At 39.5% G+C, this 21200-nt stretch overlaps 1 protein-coding gene across 1 annotated transcript in view; it reads left to right on the forward strand.

Annotated features, from left to right (window-relative positions):
• GUCY1B1 (guanylate cyclase 1 soluble subunit beta 1) overlaps positions 1-21200 on the forward strand; it is a 48407-nt gene that overhangs the window by 12812 nt on the left and 14395 nt on the right. The window contains exons 3-9 of the mRNA XM_083457339.1: positions 8120-8220; positions 8604-8722; positions 11900-12097; positions 17921-18151; positions 18773-18889; positions 19127-19260; positions 20881-21078. Coding sequence (XP_083313465.1) covers positions 8120-8220; positions 8604-8722; positions 11900-12097; positions 17921-18151; positions 18773-18889; positions 19127-19260; positions 20881-21078 — 1098 coding nt within the window. The remainder of the gene's footprint in view (positions 1-8119; positions 8221-8603; positions 8723-11899; positions 12098-17920; positions 18152-18772; positions 18890-19126; positions 19261-20880; positions 21079-21200) is intronic.

Consider the following 21200-nt stretch of genomic DNA (forward strand, 5'->3'; position numbering starts at 1 on the left):
AAAATAATCAATAGATTATATGATTTTGAAAGCCGACATTAAGCACACTCATGCACAGTCCAGAGAACCAGCAAAAATAGCCATGCCTTCTGAGTGTTATAAATAGAACTATTTACTTTATGCAGAAAGTCAGTTCCTTGGACAGATTCCCATTTTTATTTAATTTTGTTACTCATAATTTTTTCCACTAACTGAATGTTTACAATATTTACAGAACCTTTAGGAATGAGGCCGGCAATACACCCAGCTTATGAAACATATATGACCTTGTGTTTGACCTACCAGTGGGGAAACTGGAGGTGAAAGAGAACAGGGCTTCTGTAGCTCTAACAATTGTGTAAAGGGAGCTTTGGCTGGTGCAGTTTGTCATATCAAACTGATAGAAGTTGAATTTCCCTCTCCTACGCAATATGGCAGGTACTGAAACTCTGCCACCCTTTGCTTTTGCCAGCATAATTCCCCAAGTGGTATTTATGGAGAGTCACCTATGGCATCGATTCAGGGCCACACTGTGACCTCCAGTATTTGTCTGCCATCTAGAATTCAGGCTTTACTCTCATATTTTAGTTGCAAGCAAAATGCCTGCCATTTTGACAGATGAGGAATGCAGGCTTGCAAACCATTGGGCTTCTGCGCTCCCTGCCCATTGAGGTGTCCTTTTCATTGAAGTTGGGGAGCCCAGTGTTGAGAAGAGGTCAAGTTTTGTTCTCATCGCAAAAGCATCCAGACATGCAGCACTTTACTTTCTCACAGAAATGAATGAATGCAGTTTGTTCCTTTAGTAAGTGGGAAAAGGATGGTGACATGCCGTGGGCAGCTCACTCTATTCTGCACCTTGGTGATGCTAATCAGTGCATAGCCCTATTTCTGCTTTCTTTTTTGATGATGCTAAACTGGTGTTTAAAAATAAAATAAAAATAAATTATAGATTAAAATTGCATTCCATTCTTCATATAAGGAGCTCAGAGCAGAGATATGCCTTTTATCTTTGCAACAGCACTTTGGGATCAGTTAGGCTGACAGACCTATTTGCCCAGTGTGAGCTTCTTCAAGTGGGGAATTGTGCCGAAGCTGTCCATGTGGAAACTCAATGCCTTGGCTGCAGCAACATGCTGAGGAAGGTCTGGAACAGTTGTGTTGGAGTGGCAGGAAAAGAAGCTTTCTTTGTAACAGAATGATTAAGCTTTAGGCGTGTGTTATTGTTATGATGTTAGCACTGGTATCGTACTCCAGCACACTATATAGAGAGATCACCAAATATGTGAACCCAGAGAGAGACCTTAAGTGACCAATGTTAAAGTTTTTCAAATTCCCTATCTTCCCATGGTTGATGACCTCTAAGTGCTGTGCCTCCATCGTTTGACCTTCTGGATTACCATGCTGTTGGTAAGTCAGTGAGATCCAAATATAGTGCCATGCACATACAGTGAGATGCTAAGCTTTGTGCTTCTGTACAAAGGAGGAAGATATTCAGCCAATGTGGTGAGTTTGGATTCTTCTGGCAGCCAGGCTGTAACACATGAGGTCATGTTACATGCATGCATCTGGGTCTGTTTGGGGTTTATTCAGAGGTGAACATTAATCTGAATTGAGGTGACTTTTAGAAACCTGATTTGAAATGGCTACATGATAGTATCTGTTGAACAACAAGGTCTACTTACACACAATAGTGGCAAAAAGCCCAACAGAAACAATGCCTGACATATAAAAGCAACCTTGGATTTATTTGTTTGTTTTTTTAAAAAATGAATGTGTTTTAAGTGCCATACACATATGCAGGAAAAGTTTAATTGCAAGGGAATACAGTTCTGTGCTATATTTAATTGTTCATGGCAGCATAGTACGTAAGTTTTTCCAGGGAAGCTTGAATATATTCACATCTATGAAGTTTGTAGCACTTTGTTTTACCTTCTTACATTGTAGCCATTCTGTTTTGCAATTGCCCTCTTGGGAGCATTGCTACAAACGAGCTCTTCCTCTTTATATTAAACATTTATTGTAGGGAGTTTCATAGTGAATAGGAAATGTATTATAGATAAAATGTCAAGGTTATATGTCACAAGACTGAAAAGCTTCTAACATAACCATAAATCACAGTAAGGAGAAGCACTGCAAGCTCTGAAGTTTGACAACTGTATGGCAAAAAAATTATATTGCGATCTTGTTTGTGTATTTGGATACTTGCAGTAAAGTTTTACTTTACAGTAAAACAACCAGAGTGGCTTGACCTCAGCTGAAAATGGTATTTTCACCCCCACTTGCATGATTTCATCCGACCAAAGTTAAGAACGTTTCAGTCCCATATTTACAGTGTGAGAGTTGATCACATATTTTAAAGCTCTCCCACTGACTTAAATGAGCTTAGCTTTGTCTGAATTGTGTCCATTGAAGTGAGTTCTGCAAATTGATTTATATGTAATGCTAATCCAGACCTTGGCTTAGTACCAATGCACAAGTGTGATGGTTTCTGGAGAGGAGGTCATGACCACTATGTGAACATGTAACGTCCAGCTGATAAAACACCCTCATGCTTTCTCTGCATTTTCCAGAGTAAGCTTCAAAACATCTAGAAGTAGGGGAGAAATCAGATAAATTGGAAGAAAATGAGGACAGCCCTATCATACAGTAAGAAGAAACAGTCTGCTATGTGTGATAAATTTTAGGGAACAGGTGAAGGTAGAAAGTGATGTTTCAACTTCTGAAAGTTTATCTTGGCTGTGGGGGTTGCCATTTGGAGCTCTGCTTCAAGCAGCAAAATCACCTGGGCACTGAGAGAAAAAGTGGTTGGATGCTGAACAAATGATGTGGAGAAGGAGTATGTCTCATTAGGTTATTTCCCAGGGTATGTACTTAGGATTGAAACCTGAAGTCATCCTTTTTGCACATAGTGAAATTATGCTGCATATCCAAACTTGCAACTGAACTCTGTTGTCTCCAAATCCTCAAAGCTAAATGAACAATTCCCCCCCCCTCCCGCTGTGGAGAGTGGGGGCCAAGAGAAAATGCCTTGATGAGTTAGATGTGGTCTGCAAGATGCCTAATTACTCTTGGCCTTGCTAATCCAGTGTCCTTTTAATGGCTAATTCATGTTAGCGTTTTAGCAGATACATTCTGCAAACTAGAAGGCAATTATGAATACAATCCGTTCCTGTTACTTTTTTCATTCTCATGTTCTTGTGACATAAAAAAGCATTACAGGGTTTGAAAACAGTTGTGAACTATTTATTCATGGTTGTAAATTAATACCTCCACTATATATATAGTCTAATACTTGGCAGGTATTTTGTACATTGTGGAGAGCCAATACATTGTATTTAGTTACAGCACGGTTATCATAATAACATAGTATATTCTCAAAAATAGATGTGTTTTCAAAAGACAAGTTGATTATGTACAGAGATCTGGAGTTAAACTCCTTTGTTCGCCTTTCTAGAGCTGTTGTTAAGCTCCCTCCCCCTTCCATATACATTTACTGGGTTTTTTGTGCTTTAATCTAGTTAAGCACTGAAGCACACCCTGTTTTGAAAAGAAAGATGACACCAATCATAAATCACATTGTTTTTCTATTTGTTTGACTTGGCAGCCATTTTAAAAGAAAACCTCCCACACGTAGACATTAAAAGCTTGCTACTATACTGGATGAACTTTATGAGAAACCAACCTCAGCTGCAGATGGGAGTTTTCCAAAGATTACTGCCCAAGGCTAGTTTTGAACCAGTATCTTAAGACAATCACAGTTACTGATCTTATTACCTCAGTGTATAAGGATTCCAATATTTCACCACAGTTATCACTAACTTTTGAAGATATTTTGCATTGAAAAGTAGGGATGAAATCTCAGAAGACTATGATCCCCACAAAAGTTTCTATTTTGAGATTTCAGCCTTACTTTCTATGGCAAGCTTTTTTCATGTATCTTTCCATGTGGTAATATTCCTAATACTCTCTTTGTAATACAGTATTTAGGTTTGGATCCAGACTTCCCCTTCTGCAGGTTCAAGGGCTCCTTTCATTGCAGATGGCATCAAGATCCAGCAGAGCTTCCCTATGGAAGTAGGACCCAGGGAGGAGATGCTTTTCATAGATTGTTCCCTACTGCTCCTTCCATCACCTGTCAGACTGTTCTAGGGGTATCCCAATCATACAGAGGAGATTTTCAAAAGTTACTGGGGCTTCAGGGAGAAGGTGAGATCGACAAGAATCACCTTCTCCTCTTCTGCCCTTGGAAGTGTAGACTCTCTGGTGTTCTGCCCCCAGCGAGTCTGATTTTAATCCTGAGTGAACCAAATATGAGAGTTGCAATGTGGTTGTGGCCAAGCAAGGTTTTGAAAACTCTCTTGAGGCCTGAATCAAACACTCTGTTGTGCACGATATCTTGACTTATCCCTCTCAATTTCTTATGAATATATATCCATAACTGCTCAAGTGTATTAATATCAACATGAGCCAACTGGCCAGATTGGCATTTTAGTCTGCAATTCCTATTATAATCAGTGGGAATTGCACCATGTTCCCAAGAGTAGCTTTTCAGAAACACTGCAGTGTATTTCAAAACAAACAAGAATGCTTTTTCCCATGGAAGGTCCAAAGCAGACAGTACATGAAATAAAAATTAAAGGCTTTGCTGGGTTTAGCCATTGGATTTCTGTTGTGGGCCATTTTACTCATAAACAGAAAGTTAGTACTATTATAGCCATACTTAACTAATGTAAATGCATTTTAATTTGTTTAAGACCAAGTTTTTTTTCATTTATGTTGCTCACAACAGAGGTCTCACAGCCACCTGGTCTTGCATTGGACTTATTTTGTATCCCAGATGGTATAATGAGAAAATGGTGGTGGGGTGGGAAGGAAGTTGAACATGTGTGTGTGTGTGTGTGTGTTTGTGTGTGTGTGTGTGTCCTGTTATTGATGTCCTGATGTGTGTGTGTTAGAACATGGGGGAGCCACACTCACCTTGGCACATGGCCTCCAGAAGGAGATGCAACCCTTTGCCAAAAAATGCTAGCCTCCTCCTGTTCCTGTCTGCACGCACACACAAATGTTTTCCCCTTGATCACTCTAATCCATGGACTAGATAGGATGGTTGAATGGAAAACATATGTGTGCATGTTTGTGTGGAAAGCAGAGATGTTCAGTCATCCTTTACAAGTTTGCTTTCAGCAATCCACAATGCCTGCCCTAAGTATTCTGCAGGATCTTGGTACACCCCCATTGTTTTTTATCTATGCAAACCCTTACTGCAAACAATTAATTCTTCTTGTCCCTGTACATGTTCCCACAATTTAAAAATATTTAGAAAGTGTGTATCTACTTCAGAAACAGTGCCCTTGATTTGTTGCATTGTGACGCTTGTTCCAAAGCAGACACAATGATATGAAGGGTTGGCCAAATGATATGTTAGTCCCATATTCTTTGTGATGACGTAGGATTAGATTGTCTACATTCTGCTAAGGTTCAGGAGTCACTGAGAGAGGATAGACATAACCACCCTGCTTGTGATAACTGTTCATTCCTTCTCTTTTGTTTTCCCCAATGCATTTTATTATATTTTTTGGGCATAACAACAAACAGCTAATGTTCACAACTCTTACAAAGATAATTCTTTAGTGTGGAAATATGCACACAGTAAAACATATCTGAGTACCACTCTATATTTCTAAGAAGTTCTGTCCAGCCTATTCTGATGAGTTAATCATTCTGACAGTGTCAGTTGCCATGTCCTGGCAAGCCAGCCTGTAGCAGCATAACCTGCTTATACTTCCCAGTTACATGCTACTTGCATGCCCGCAACCTCTTAATAACACCCGATTCATGTAGAGATATTTTTTCAATGGCCCATGATATGCTAGCAAATATTCAGAGGTGAGCACTTGTTTAAATCATATCTGAGAAACTCCTATAAACTGCAAACCACGATCTCTCTGGACATTCCCATCACAAAGGAAAGGAAGCTCCTCTCATTCCACATTCCTGGCAACACTTGGAGGGCAGTGAATTATTTATGTCTTGCATTCTTTGTGAGATCATATGTCAGCACTGATTTGTGCATTCTAGCTATTCTATAGAATTGTATTATATTTTCTACATGTATTTCTATTCTGCTTGGGGCATCGCTCATTTGTGCAGTTCTGCATGCAATTCCTCAGGCTTCACTGAGATGGTTTCTGGGCCAGCATTTTATCCAAGAAACTGAAATAATTTTTTCCATTGACAATTTTCTCAAGCAATCTTTCCTTTTTGATGAGCACTTTCCAGCGATAACAACTTTTTGCTTGTCAGATGAGAGTTCTTTGATGCTCAAGTACTACATAGAAGTGAGTTGTATGAAATCACTGATGGAGCTTATTAGGTTTCCCAGCCCAAGGGCAACATGTTTGGAGGAGAGGGCATGCATCTACATGTTCCAGTCTTAAACAAAAAAGTTAGTTACTATGATTACAACTGATTCCTTTTCTTTGGGAGTGGCATGTTTTTCTGGGTTCATTGCTGCCTTGCCTCACTTTCAGCCCCAAATGTTTGCATAAATAAAGCTGTGGCTTTTCATGCCATGCTACTTGTGTGTTCTGATTTATTGGTTGAAAAAAAACAATGGAAGCAGGTGCAGGAGCCTGCAAGTTAATAATTAACTTCATTTAAGGTGGCTATTGTTTTTAATATTTGCTTTCTTAAAAGTATATTTTTCTTTTTTATATGTATAAAAAAGGTCATTTCTGACCAAAATGAACATAATATGGCTGAAAATATTTCTTAAATGGGATATGCAATGAGGTAAACATGTATTTTTCCATCATAACACTCCTCTAGGAAAATAGCATTTCCCCAGCATTTTGTTGCTAGGAAAAATGCAAGTTCCTTGCCCTGCACAGCTGATAAATGTGGAATGTCTGGGTTATGGATGAGTGAAGCTCCTAAGCACATCTTGACATTTGTAATACTGCCAAGTGATTAAGGAAACAACTCCTCATACTGTAGTTTGGGGAAAGTTTTAGATTCTGTTACTTTGGTAATTTTCCTTAATGGTGAGGCTGAATGCTGAAAAGCGGGGTGGCTCATATAACTATTCACACACACACACACACATGCTAAAATGGGATACAGCCATTTCGAGACTTGTTTCTCTTGCTCCATTTCTTCTTCAGTTGGTTGAAACCTGGATCTTTCTGAACAGACATCTTCCATGTGAGAGAATTAAGAAACTTGCCTTCCATCTGCAAAAAAACCCTGCTTTTTGTCCACAGGATAGGGATGGATAATGATGTTAATAGTACCAAAGAACCAGGACTTGGCCTACTTTTTTCTTTCCTTTTATCTGTTCATCAGCAGACAGAACAACAGTACATTGCAGACTTCATTATACTTACAAAATTAAAAAATCAATCCAACTATTATCCATTTCTCATTTCTATATTGAAAAAAGTTATCTACAATGTTATAGTATCAGTACACTATCTCTTTCACTATCCAAACTTTTAAAAATTGGTAAAATTAAAATAATTTCTCAAGGTATTATTAAGGGAGCATCTTCCAGTTTTGAGCAATTAGTATGTTAAAGGTAAAGGTAAAGGGACCCCTGACCATTAGGTTCAGTCATGACCGACTCTGGGATTGCGGCGCTCATCTCGCTTTATTGGCCGAGAGAGCCGGCATACAGCTTCTGGGTCATGTGGCCAGCATGACTAAGCCGCTTCTGGCGAACCAGAGCAGCGCACGGAAACACTGTTTACCTTCCCATTGGATTGGTACCTATTTATCTACTTGCACTTTGGCGTGCTTTCGAACTGCTAGGGATCGAGCAATGGGAACTCACCCCGTCACGGGGATTCAAACCGCCAACCTTCTGATCGGCAAGTCCTAGGCTCTGTGGTTTAACCCACAGTGCCACCCGCGTCCCTATTAATATGTTAGCTGCTGATATAAAATGAAAACCAACTCTGTAGTTTGTTTATTCCAGACTGCCCTCAAATAATTTAAGATTGCTGTCTCTGGATTGTATGGTATCTGTATACCTAGCATACTCTGAACCTTCTCAGCTAATAAGCAACGGCAATATTTATTATTTGGCTATGTTTCCCACATACATATATTTATTTTATATTTTTGCTGTGCTTTGTTTTAGGCGGGAGGCACAATTGGATGAAGAAGGGCAGTTTCTAGTTAGAATTATTTATGATGATTCAAAAACATACGATCTGGTTGCTGCGGCAAGCAAAGTCCTTAGTAAGTATATCTTTATTTCCTTCAGCACTGATTAACATTTAAGGAAAAACTGAAGTTTACGTGTAGTTAGTTCACAGTGTTTCTTGATTTGCATGAATGCATTTATTGCGTTGTAGTTTTTCATGCCACACAAGCATCTTGGGAATGTCAGTTTTCATTGTTAAAAGAAAGAGAAGGTGCTTGCGTTTCAAATGCATCAAAACAAAATTGAAGTACACAAAAATAGAATTCTATGACAGTGGAATCTTGCAATAAAATATTAAAAGCCCAATGCATTCATGTTCCTCAGTGCTGATTAGGAAGTATTAAATGTGATTTTTTTTTTGGTTCTGCAGGGGCTTCAGTGCCTTCAGGTAGTATATAATGCTTCATGTTTTCTTTAGACCTTAACGCTGGAGAAATCCTTCAGATGTTTGGGAAGATGTTTTTTGTGTTTTGTCAAGAATCTGGTTATGACACCATCTTGCGTGTGTTGGGCTCCAATGTTAGAGAATTTTTGCAGGTAAGAAATCTGTGGCAAACCATTAATGGTCAAATTCCAGAGTAATTTCTCAATGGCAGCAGCAGTTGTGGCCCAGTGTGGCCTTGGGCAAACTTGAGGTGGGGAGGCAAAAACCTTCCAAGTGTCTGATTAGTCACCATCATCGGCCCCGGCCAGTAAAGGGGTCCAAGGGGAAGGATTCTGTCCATATGCCCAGGTCATGGAAGTTATGCTTGGCTGATCCAGGATACATACCCAATGCCTAAGCCAAAGCCTTCCTGCAACTGTAATCAGTAAAGCTGTGGCCATTTCAATTCCCCAAAGGTTACCATGTCATTTATTGTTTCCTATATCCCTTAGGGTTGTTGCATCTGGGCCTGCATGTTTAGTAAAACCAAGCCTGTTAAGTTCCATGGGAATTAACTCTTGCAGTATCTGTTCAAAGAATTTCAAATGAGAAATCTATTTATGGCTATTCTCTTAGGCAATAATTAGTGCTTTGCTGCACTACCTATTCCATAAATAAACTGATTTTACAATTGACATTTAAGAACTGAATTAACACACTCATTCAGGAAAACCTACCTACCAGTTTGCATTTGTACCATATCAAGTTAAGGCTCCAGTTGCACACTAAATTACGCATGAACACATTCTTTAAATTAAAAGGAATACAAATATGTGAAACTTAATTTGAAAGGCAAGCAAAAATAAATAAATAAATATAATTAGTATTTTTTTAAAATATACAATTCTGGAGCCAACTGATGATTCCCAGGTAAGATCCATCCTCTGTTGTGTGGGCAGGGCGGTCCCTCCCCCTACTTGGCCGATTCCCTGGCACCGCCTCCCCAGGTGGGATTGGGCAATTGGCTGAGGTGGGTGCATACCTCCAGGTTTCCAGCCTGGGGAGGGCGAAGCCAGCCCATACTGCCAGGAGCCGCATGGGATCCGTGGGGGGAGGGGCTGCACGTGACCATGCAAAAGGCATCCCCCATTTGATGTGGAGAGCAGTCATTAGTATTTTTTTATATATATACAATTCTTCCTTTTTATATTATGTAGGGCTGAAAGCATTACTAATGGAAATACAAAGCAGAATGTAAAAGAGAGGCAGCTTTTAGTTAAGTGCAATTTGAGAAATCCCAAGGGCATTATTATGTTATAACCACACACAAAAAAATCAATCAGGCACCAAGTGGTGCTTAACCTAAGATACTTTAGGGAGTAGTTTATTTGCCTTCTCATATTTTAAAATTAGCAACACAGTATATGTTCTATGGCATTTTACAACACTCAGAAGAATTGCTTGCAGAATATGTCCAACAATGTGCCCCAGAGCTTATTTTTCCATCTTTCGCTGCATATACCCCAAACCTATCTACTTAAGGAGCATACTGGCCAGTTTACGTGTAACACGAACCCATGGCTAAGTGTGAACATGCAAGTACAGTTATACCTCATGTTACAGATGCTTCAGGTTACATGTTTTTGGGTTACGGACCGCAGGAAACCCGGAAGTACCGGAATGGATTACTTCTGGGGTTCACAGCTTGCACATGCGCAGAAGTGCTAAATTGTGCTTTGCGCATGCGCAGAAGTGCTGAATTGCACCGGCGCCTGCACAGACACGGCACTTAAGGATGCGAACGCTGCGGGTTTCGGACGTGCCTCTGTCATGGATTACGTCCACCACCCGAGGTTCCACTGTACTCTTGCTTACTGGCAGCGAACTCCATGTTGGGAAGCCAGGTAAGGAACATGACTTCACCCCACTGGCTGCTACTGCTTGGGATGAGTTTTAGCACCCAGGTGATGTTATAGCCACATGTTTGCCCTACTGGCTCCATTCAATAAGAGCATGGGGCACTGACTTCCTTCTCCTCCCCACATTTTCACCTTTCACTGGTTGCAATTTGCTCAAAGAACTGTATCCAGAATATTTCATTGGTTTGTTACTAATGTCTCTTACATTATCCCCCTTCCAGACTTCTACCTCTCACTTACTTTTTTCCCTCCGTTTTTGATGGACAAGCTGTTATCCTGGTTAGTGGGGAATCTTGATACACAGGGTAATTTTATTAAGGGCAGAACTGGCTAAAAGGGAAATTGAATGGCAAAAAGGCATGTGATGAGCTATCATTAGTTACCAAAAATTATTCTTCCTGCTAGAAAGTGGCAGGGAGGTCACAAGGGGGCCAATGAGACTCTGGCCAATGAGACTATGCTGTTGTCTGCATTGGGACATTTTCACAGGAAATGTAAATTTAGGCAATCCAATTTCCAGGAAAGGGTTTTACTGAATGGTGCTCCTTGATTACTGCCCAGAATTAATTTAATGCTAAGTAAGGTTTCTTACTTAACATTAGATTTGACAAAAGTTTCAGGAACCAGTTAGAACCACATACACAAATTCTCCTGTACAGGCACCACTGTGAGGAGGATTCTTGAGAGGAGCCACTGGACTATCCCATAATACTAAGCTTGAGCTTTCTTTATTGTGAAGGGTTTAGCTTGAAATACGGTCACTTTCTCTGACTCCTTTGGAAGAGTGCCACGCTCCTTAGTCAGACAAAACCAAAATACAAGCATAGTCTTGAGAGCTGAATTTCTCAGTAACAAAAGAGTCTTGAAACAGGCCTTTGGAATGGGTTGATCTTTCCCTACAGCCATCATAGTAATCCATTCAGACAAATGCATGGGTTAGTATGCTGGCTATTGATAAAAACCATCTCAATAAAATGTAAATTTCAAATAAGCAAATAAAGTAAACCAGGAAGCTCTAAGCTGAGTTTAGCCCAAGGAATTAATTTACAAGATGCTCATTTCCTTTGGAGACCTCCCAAGAGAAGAAGCAGCTGTTGAGGCTTTTCATTTCTCACAGAAAATAAAGTTCAAGCTATTTCTAAAGTTTTGAGGATCTGCAGATGCTCTGTAATACAGCTTGCTCTTATAAAACATTGTCATCATCTATTATGTTTTAAAAACATCAGCGCCCATATGAACATTAATGGCATTAGAAAATGCAGAAGGACGAGACAGAGCAGGTAGCAGTGCTTGTGCTACTGTATGGAGCAGAATTTGGAACAAATATGCTTCAGGCAGTTATGTTGCCTTCACACACCCTTCACTTTTACAGTGAAAGGGCTGGAAAAATAGGTTCTAATCGTTTTCTGTTATTAAATAATCTCCTTGCAGAACCTTGATGCTCTTCATGACCACCTTGCTACAATATACCCAGGTATGCGGGCCCCATCCTTTAGATGTACTGATGCAGAAAAGGGGAAGGGACTCATTCTGCATTACTATTCCGAGAGAGAAGGGCTCCAAGACATTGTAATTGGAATCATCAAAACAGTCGCTCAACAAATTCATGGCACAGAAATAGATATGAAGGTAAGTTGTAGCATAAAGTTTCACCAACTTTCCACATGCCACAAATATATATTCCACAGGTGCTTTAATATTGTTTAACTTAAAATATTTTGTTCCCAGGGGGAAAAAAGAATTAACACCACATTCTCAATGTGCTGTTCTCCCATTGTTAGACACAAAAATGCACTGTGTTATGTGTTACATGCCTGTTTCCATTGCTCTAATTATTATAGTCAAAAGTTCAAGAGCTGATTTATAGAAGCAGCAGTAGTCCTAGGTCATGATGCAGAATATTTATTCATTCCACGCTCTTTTCACAATGTTAAATTTTCTCCAGTATCCACTTTATGGCAGCTTGGCAACTCACCACAACCCACCATTGTAGAACTGTATACTTTTTTTTTTATGAAAGAGTGCATCAGAATGGTTTCAGCGTAGCCTAAACTAGTCTCCAAGTCAAAGGAATAGCAACAGCAATGTTAAAAAGTGAGATCTGCAATAAACTGTTGCAGTGTATCCTCACCTGGTATCATAAAATGTGATACCAATAAGGAGGGAAGAGACACATGTTCGGATTTTTTTGTGGATTTTTCAGCAGGGCAGTGCATATAAATGGATTTTATATATAGTCAAAATCATAGTGTGTCACAAAGAAGAGAGATCAAATGGAGAATATAAGGCAGAGGAGCTTGTATGATCGCAAGGCTCAAATTTTCCACACCAGATGAACTGTGCACCAGACAGCTATGACAAAATCAAATTACAGCCTGCCACAAACACAGAGGCCATGTGAAAGTCAAAGTATGTCTAATAACTCAGTCTATATAATTGTGACACATAACTGTGGAAATACAAAACTACTAGTCCGTATGATCTGGAAGTAAACACACGCAGCCTTTTGAGTGGATAAGAAATTAAAGGAACCAAAAAAAAAAAAAAGTCTACATTGGAGCGGTACAAAGATTAGAACATACTCCTATCTTTGTTGGTTTCCTATTTTTCTTCACGCAGTTGGCAAAGAGTTTGTTTTGTCTACATCCTTCATAGATTTCTATTTTTAAAAGGTTGGGATTTATTCATTTCTTTTGCTAAATGTCAAGAAAATTATCCCAATAGCACTAAACTCGGGGAAATTGCACAAAAAATATTTAGCCTGACAGGACACCTAGAAATCAGAATGCTTGATACTCATTTCACCTTGATTGTCACATTTAGCTTCAGGAAAAATGAACAGAGGCAGCTGTAGGATGGGAGACATGCAAGGGCAAAAGGATAGGCTATTACGGTATAAGGAAGATTGCCAAAATAGTTGATTTTTTATTCATTTGACTTTCTCTGCATATTTTGGGGGCTTGCTATGTTTTACGTAGGGAATGTGGGTGCCTGCCACCACAACATGGACATGTGACATCACACACACTATGTGCAGTTGTGTGTGTGTGACATCACACATTCACATTGCAGCGGCTGACAGCGGCAGCAGTGGCTCCTCTTTGCAGCCAGCGAAGCATCCTTTTCCCCAGGGAGGTGCTCAGACTTGCAGGCAGACTCTGCCCCCATGTCTGAGTTTCCCCATCCAGAAAAGGGTACCTCGCTGGCTGACTCTGGAGGACAGAGCTGAACTTCTCTCTTGAAGGCACTACCACTGCCACCTGCCGGCTTTTCTCAATGACTTTGTAGGTGCCCGGCTCCCACAATTATATTATTGTGGGTGCCCAGGCACCCATGGCCCCCTGGAGTTGGCTCCTATGGTAGGGACACTGACCACCTTTGACCTGAAGCAAGCAGACAAGCAAACAACAATGTTATTGACATATGAGCCATAAACTATGGTCAATCACAACTAACATTTTTTTTGAAACAAATCAGCTTCATAAATCAAGGTTTGTAGTTGGTTTGCTACAGTAAACCATAGTACAGACATAATGTTTTCAGATGTAATTGAAGCGAAAGCTTCTTTTCTTCAGGGTGTCTCTGGAAAAGGGGAAGAGAGTTTGTGAAGGTTCATTCCTATAATGATAAACTGTAGTTTATTGTTACAGTATGCTTGAATGCCCTCTCACATGACATTTCAGAGGAATACCACTGTCAGTCTGTTGCAGCTGAAACGACAGTCTTGTGGGACCATAACATCAAAAGGATTTATTCTAATACAAGCATTTGTGGACTAGAATCCACTTTATCTTATGTAGTGTTAAATCAATGATAAATCAATAAGTCTTTACGTCCCATAAGACAAAAACATCTGATGAGATGTTTTTGTCTCATCAAAGGACACCCATTTTGGTGAAGTGTTTCATTAGTGCTGGGTCTCTTTTGAAGCTGCCATTGATCTAAACTACTACAATTGAGCAATGAGTTAAATTTAGCTCAGGAGCTTTGTTCTGGTTGTATAAGCCAGGAGCTTAACGTCTCTTTCAAAATCCAGTTGGCATATCTGTTCTTTTAAACCATAAAAGCACACACACACCACCATCATTTGTTAGTGAGCTGCCTTGGAGTATGTTAAGGAAAGGTGGGCTATAATTTTTATACATAAAAAAGTCTGACCTAAACAGGGCTCCTTCTTTGCAAGCGAATTCCCTCCACTGCAACACACACACTCAAAGCAAATTTATTCATGTAAAAATGCTGCTTCCCATGTATCCTTGCCTCTCCCACAAATCTCCAGTTCCATGATGGTAAACAATCACATACCTATCTTACTTAATGTGTTTTTCTCAAAAAAAGTGAAAACATAGGACATACTGTACTATTGCATAGCATTTTCAAAAGCTAACTTTAATGCAACACAATGGACATAAGCACGAAACAATATAAAACTATCTATGTTTCCCCAAAATCTAAAAATTGTTCTGAAGGCTTTTTGTATAGCAGTTTGAAGGCATTTTCAAAACTCTCTCCCTTATAAATGCCACTTTTCGCACAGCCAAGTGGGAACATCAGTCTTGCAGAAGATTTTATTGCGAAGCACAGGAGAAAGAATCTGCTAGATATCTCTTTGAAACTTAAAGAGTGATTTGTCTTCATTTTTATTGCTGTTACCATGGTGAAAGAGTACGTACGCATGATTGGTTGACGTAACTTGGTAGCTAGGTCCACAGAGGGAAACAAAAATCAAACTTTACTCCTGGCTGTGTCGCTGCTGGTGATGCTCTTTCATTTATTTAATATTGCACAGTCGGGTGTTTAGCAAATTCCCGGACCTATTTGAAGTCATATAAAACTTGAGAGGCAAAGAGTTATCTAATTCTGCTTCTATGAACTTCAGATTTTTTTGTGTGTGTGTGTGTGTGTGTGTAACTCAGGTGTTTTGATTTTATGTTTCTTTTAAAAGAAAATGTTATAAGTTACTTGAACATCTTTGAATAACAAGCAAGTAACAAGTTTAATACAAATAATAGTGTCAGGTGTTCTACATGAGGAGGTTTGGGGCAGAAATTCTGTATTTTCAGGAGCAAGCCTCATTGGACTCAGTGGAACTTGCTTCTGAGTAGACATGTAAGCAGCACAGGCACATACGTCTTTAAAATGAAATTAACAATAATTATTCTTGATGGAAAGGGCAAGAGAATGAAGTAGATGTGAAACTGGTCGTACTCCTGAGGGAAAATACAATTTTTTTCTGGGAGTTTTCAAACACATTTTTGCATTCAACTCTAGAGTATTCTTTTTAAGAGACATTATTTGCTTAAGGTGCAGGGGTTTTTTTAAGAGCCGCCACCCCCAGCAGCATGTATTCTGCCAATCACATCATCTTTTTTAACAGACACTCAACTGCTTTCATTTCTTCCAGAATACAACGGAAATGTTTCTATTGATTTCAGCGGTGCTTTGGCTCAAGCACTTACTTATTTTTTAGTGTTCCGACTCCTTCATGTCCTTCCCTCTCCTCCTTTATCTCAATTGCTCTTATTCATTTCAATTCAGCACTGTGAATTACAGTTGCAACTGTGCTATTATTGACACATACTCATTCGGTAGAGGTCATTGGAGACTGCAGAGCACTTGAACGAAACAGCAGATTGGTTTTCTGAAACTGTGGCGACTTGCTGCTGTTTAATAGTGGCACTTTTTGAAACAGACTAGACAGTTTCATAAGTTTAGTGGCGGGGGGGGGGGATACTGCTAGTATTCTGCAGGGACTTTTATAATGTACAAATCATTTGGCTTGCATGTTTTCATTCGTTATATTTTCAGCATTATCCCAGGAGGGAGGGCCCTTGAATTGAAAGAGACCTACCACCAATAAGCAATATTTGTTAACATTGCAGGCTAAGCACTTCAGCCATATTGTTTTATAAAAACCTTTGTATTGTTTTTATTTTATTTTAATTAGGGCTGCAGTATTTAGTAAATTAATTAGTTGCATTAATAGAGTCAATAAACCTACAGCTATCTAAAAAGGTCCAACTGGTGAATTAGGCAGCAGATTATTTATATATTTTAAAACCCTTATTCATTTCCTGTTTTGATATTATTAAAAGCTGTGGGTGGCAGGCACCATCTTAGAAAAAGCGCCCCCTTTTTATATCCCAGAATAATAAGATGGTGGAAGCTGTGACATGTGCATGATTGCCTAAAAACTATAGAAGTGTGTTTCAGTAGCTTTGTTTTAATATACAAGTCTATGCAGATTTAATAAATTGATCAGTTAATAATCCCACTAATTTATATAGTTAGTCAACTAAGATTCTGTTAATGAAATGGCAGTCTATGTTTTAATGGATTATTAAAAGAGGGATGAAAATATAATCAGGAGGTTTTTAAAAAAGGCAGTTATATCTTGCCTGCTAAGATGAATTGTTTGATTTTCAAAATCTTGGCATTTAAAAGAGCATTGTCTGCTTTTCCACAATCCTAATTATGAGATTTAACAACAATGGAGTGAGCCACAGGTGGAACTGGTTCAGTTAATTTTGGAACTGGTCTTGCCCGTTAATTTCTAAAGCCCTGTGCTTCTGTAGCCTTCTATGCTGTAAACTGGATCCCTACCCTTGGCTCCTCTCCATCCTGAGAAAGGAACTGAGAGTCTGACAAGACCTCAGAAGACTGGGGTAACTTTTAATCCACCTGGCCCTCATGCCATACCCTTCAATACATTGACGCTGGAAATACATGCCATACCCTTCAATACATTGACGCATGCATCTTCCCAGGCCTGCTCCCACTTGAGTCACATGACCCACGCAAGATCACAAATATCTTGTGAGGTCACAATCTCATGTGTTTCAGGATGCCATGCTGAGAGCACGATGTCCAAAACTGGCTTGGCCCGATTTAATTGGGGTATTTGACAGGTATGCCATGCAAGACTTCTTAAAGTTGTGGCACTGCCTAGGGTTCCATTTCATTTTGAACCAGCCTTGGACTTCAGATGGCCTGGAATGTATTTATTATTTCTTTTGCTCCTCAGTGGTCTGATGCTCTTACTGCCCTTTCTACATTTGAACATAAGCGTCAATCTTATAAGTGTCAATCTTCCTTGGATACCTATTTGTACACATTGATTGTCTATATTAATTTGTATGTTTAAGTCAGGATTGATGTAGCATTTTTTAGTATCAATGTCAGCTGGTGATATTTTCTCTCTCTCTGCTATGTTTGCATTAAAAAATAAATAAAAATGAACATATTTCTATATAGATATCCTGCTCGAAAAAACAATGAAACAGAGTTGTGGTCAATGGACCCTCAAATCCAGGGTCAAAATCTGGAATTATGAAAATCAAGAATAGCTCTTATTCGTTGCTATAGAAGAATAACCTTAAAAAAAAGTTTTAAAAAGTAATATTGCCCATAATTGTTGTTGCAATTCAGGTTTTTGTTGTTGTTGTTATTCAGGTTATTCAACAGAGAAATGAAGAATGTGACCATATTCAGTTTTTAATCGAAGAGAAGGAGTCTAAGGAAGAAGATTTTTATGAAGACCTGGACAGATTTGAAGAGAATGGCACTCAAGAGTCTCGCATCAGTCCTTATACTTTTTGCAAAGCTTTCCCTTTCCATATTATATTTGATAGATATCTAGTTGTCACCCAGTGTGGCAATGCAATATACAGAGTCCTTCCACAGGTGATAATTCTTATTTTTCCTGAAAACTGTATACATTTTTATTCCTCTGTGCTCCCACCACCACACCCGGTAAACTAGTAAATGCTATTCACTAGTATATATTGGTTGTGGTATTTATTATGCATGGACAAATTTTGTATGCACTGCTAGAACTCCAAAAGGCATTTCACATTAATGACTTTAACTAATTCCATCTTTGTCTTCATAAAGTATCACAGTCCTTCATTTATACAGCCTTTTAACCATTATTTTAACATTTTTATTTTTAATTTATTTTACATCTGTTGGAATTGATCAAAAGTCCACATAGGTCCCAAATCCTTCCATATTTTGAGTCATATGACTAGTCATGTGGAATATGCATCTCAAGATGGTGCAACAAGTCATTCTTTGATTGGAACTGACCATCATTAGTCAGACAGTTTACTAACGTGGTAAAATCTAGTGTTGTGTATATGTGTTTGTGTATGCGTGCGTGGGGGGGGGTACTTCTCAACATTGCACTGATACATTAGCATAGATAGAGCATTGGGAAACAGAATTTAAATGCTACATGTGATATAGAGTATAAATAATTTCAGGTCTTCAAAATGAAATTTGTCTGTCTCATTTATATTTCAGCTCCAGCCAGGGTATTGCAATCTTTTGTCAGTGTTTTCGTTGGTTCGGCCTCATATTGATATTAGTTTCCATGGAATCCTCTCACATATCAACACAGTCTTTGTGCTGAGGAGCAAGGTAACCATACTGTTCACCTGCCATTTTTCAATGATAATCATGTTTTACTTGGATGAACAATAGAACCACAAATTTCTTTACCACATTTTGACATGTTTCTGCTTGGGTGAAACAGAAGTAAAAACAACATTAGACTGCGAATGGCATTAAAGTAGTTTGTGGAAAGATATGAAAACATACAGATCTAACTATGACACCTGTAGCTGGAGTTATGGGTTTTGTTTTTTTCTTTACAAGGAAGGGCTGTTGGATGTGGAAAAGTTAGAGTGCGAAGATGAATTAACTGGAACAGAAATTAGCTGCTTACGCCTTAAGGGTCAAATGATCTACCTACCAGAAGCAGATAGTATTCTCTTTCTTTGTTCTCCAAGGTAAGCAAACACAATTTGTGTATATTGCAGTGCATTGTTACAAAAACTTGTACAGTAACTCACATCTTACATGAGGGTTCGGTTCTAGGAGTCCACATGTATATCTAAAAATGCACAGGGACGTGGGTGGCGCTGTGGTCTAAACCACTGAGCCTCTTGGGCTTGCCAAATGGAAGGTCAGCAGCTCAAATCCCCGTAATGGAGTGAGCTCCCATTGCTCTTTCCCAGCTCCTGCCATCCTAGCAGTTTGAAACCATGCCAGTGCAAGTTGATAAATAGGTACTGCTGTTGCCGGAAGGTAAACGGTGTTTCCATGCGCTCTGGTTTCTGTCACTGTGTTCCGTTGCGCCAGAAGTGGTTTAGTCATGGTGGCCACATGACCCAGAAAGCTATCTGTGGACAAACACCAGCTCCCTCGACCTGAAAGCGAGATGAGCGCCACAACCCCATAGTTGCCTTTCACTGGACTTAACCGTCCAGGGGCCCTAAATATGCATAAAGCCAGGAACTCCCAGAACCAGGTCCCCTGCAAGGTGGAGAGCTGCTTGCTCGGCTTCGGGAAGGAAGCAGGAGAGCTCTGGTAGGGACCTAGAGTCCCTCCCCCACCTACTTTCCAATGCCCAGTAAGTTCTTGCCCAGATTTGGGAAGGGGGCATTGTCTTACACTGCCTTCCCTAAGCCAAGTAAACCCACAATCACAGCTTTGTGCAGGTGGGTCAGGGGAAAATGAATAAATGTAGGGTGGGCTTCCTCTGCTCTCTATTTGTTTATTTAACCCCCTCTCCAACCTGCCCAAATCTGTGATCACTTAAGTTAAATAAGCATCAAATGTGAATTACCTGTATTCTTTGTGCCAAAATATCCATGATGCAAATGGTTGTGTGTGTATTAGCAACAATGACAACAATTTATTTTAAAGAAGCCATTGGGAGTGCCCATTCGGGCAGACCAATTGTACTTGGTATTTAACCCTTTTCACCCTGCACCATCTGCCTAATCTAAGCTTGTTTCTCAAGCTGTTGACCCCACTACTCCCCCCCCCCCAGGAGCTTCATGAAATGATTTAGATTGGGAAAATGGTCAAAGCCTCTTTCTCACCACCACTGCTCTGATGGGAGGTCTGGACATGGATCTCCTTAATTACCTCTGTTTTGGCTGTTTGGCTTAGACATTTCCAGGACAACATTCTTCTGGCACAGTAGCATAAGCCCATTGATGGCAGAACTTGCTAGTTTCAGATATACTGATCTGCATCTGCTCTGTGTCTTCTTATTCCCTATAATCCTCTGTTATGATATGTGAAAGAAGGTCTTTGAGTAGCAGGCAAACTCACAGCACTATCACATCATGGATGTTTCTGTAGCGACTTTAATTGTTTGATCGCACTTCTCCATTCTCAGCTTTATCTCTCCTCCCTGTGTTGACAGGGTAGAAAAGGAGGCATATTCAGTGCATATTAAATAATGAGGTAGAGGTTCTCTCTTACTTTGGGGGAGTGTCAAAATATATTTGCACATTAACTTGATCAGTGTTTTTAATGGCTGTGCAAGGCAAATCTGAGTGCCAGGTTTAACCCACCATTTCCCCATCTGGTCTTTTGATTGTTTATTTGTATTATAGTGTGATGAATTTGGATGACTTAACTAGAAGAGGGCTATATCTGAGTGACATTCCACTGCATGATGCTACCCGTGATTTGGTCCTTTTGGGAGAGCAGTTCAGAGAGGAATACAAGCTGACTCAAGAGCTGGAGATACTAACAGACAGGCTTCAGCACACATTAAGAGCACTGGAAGATGAGAAGAAAAAGACAGACACGTAAGAGTTTATCTCTCAAGTTTACATGATAAACAGTAGAAGTAGTGGAATTATTTTCCATCTTAACCTCTATTTTGAGGCTTCACAAACACATCTGATTTTGAATTGTCCTGTTAGTCCAT

Source organism: Podarcis tiliguerta (genome assembly GCF_965153285.1).
Source record: "Podarcis tiliguerta genome assembly, chromosome: 9".
NCBI lineage: Eukaryota > Metazoa > Chordata > Lepidosauria > Squamata > Lacertidae > Podarcis > Podarcis tiliguerta.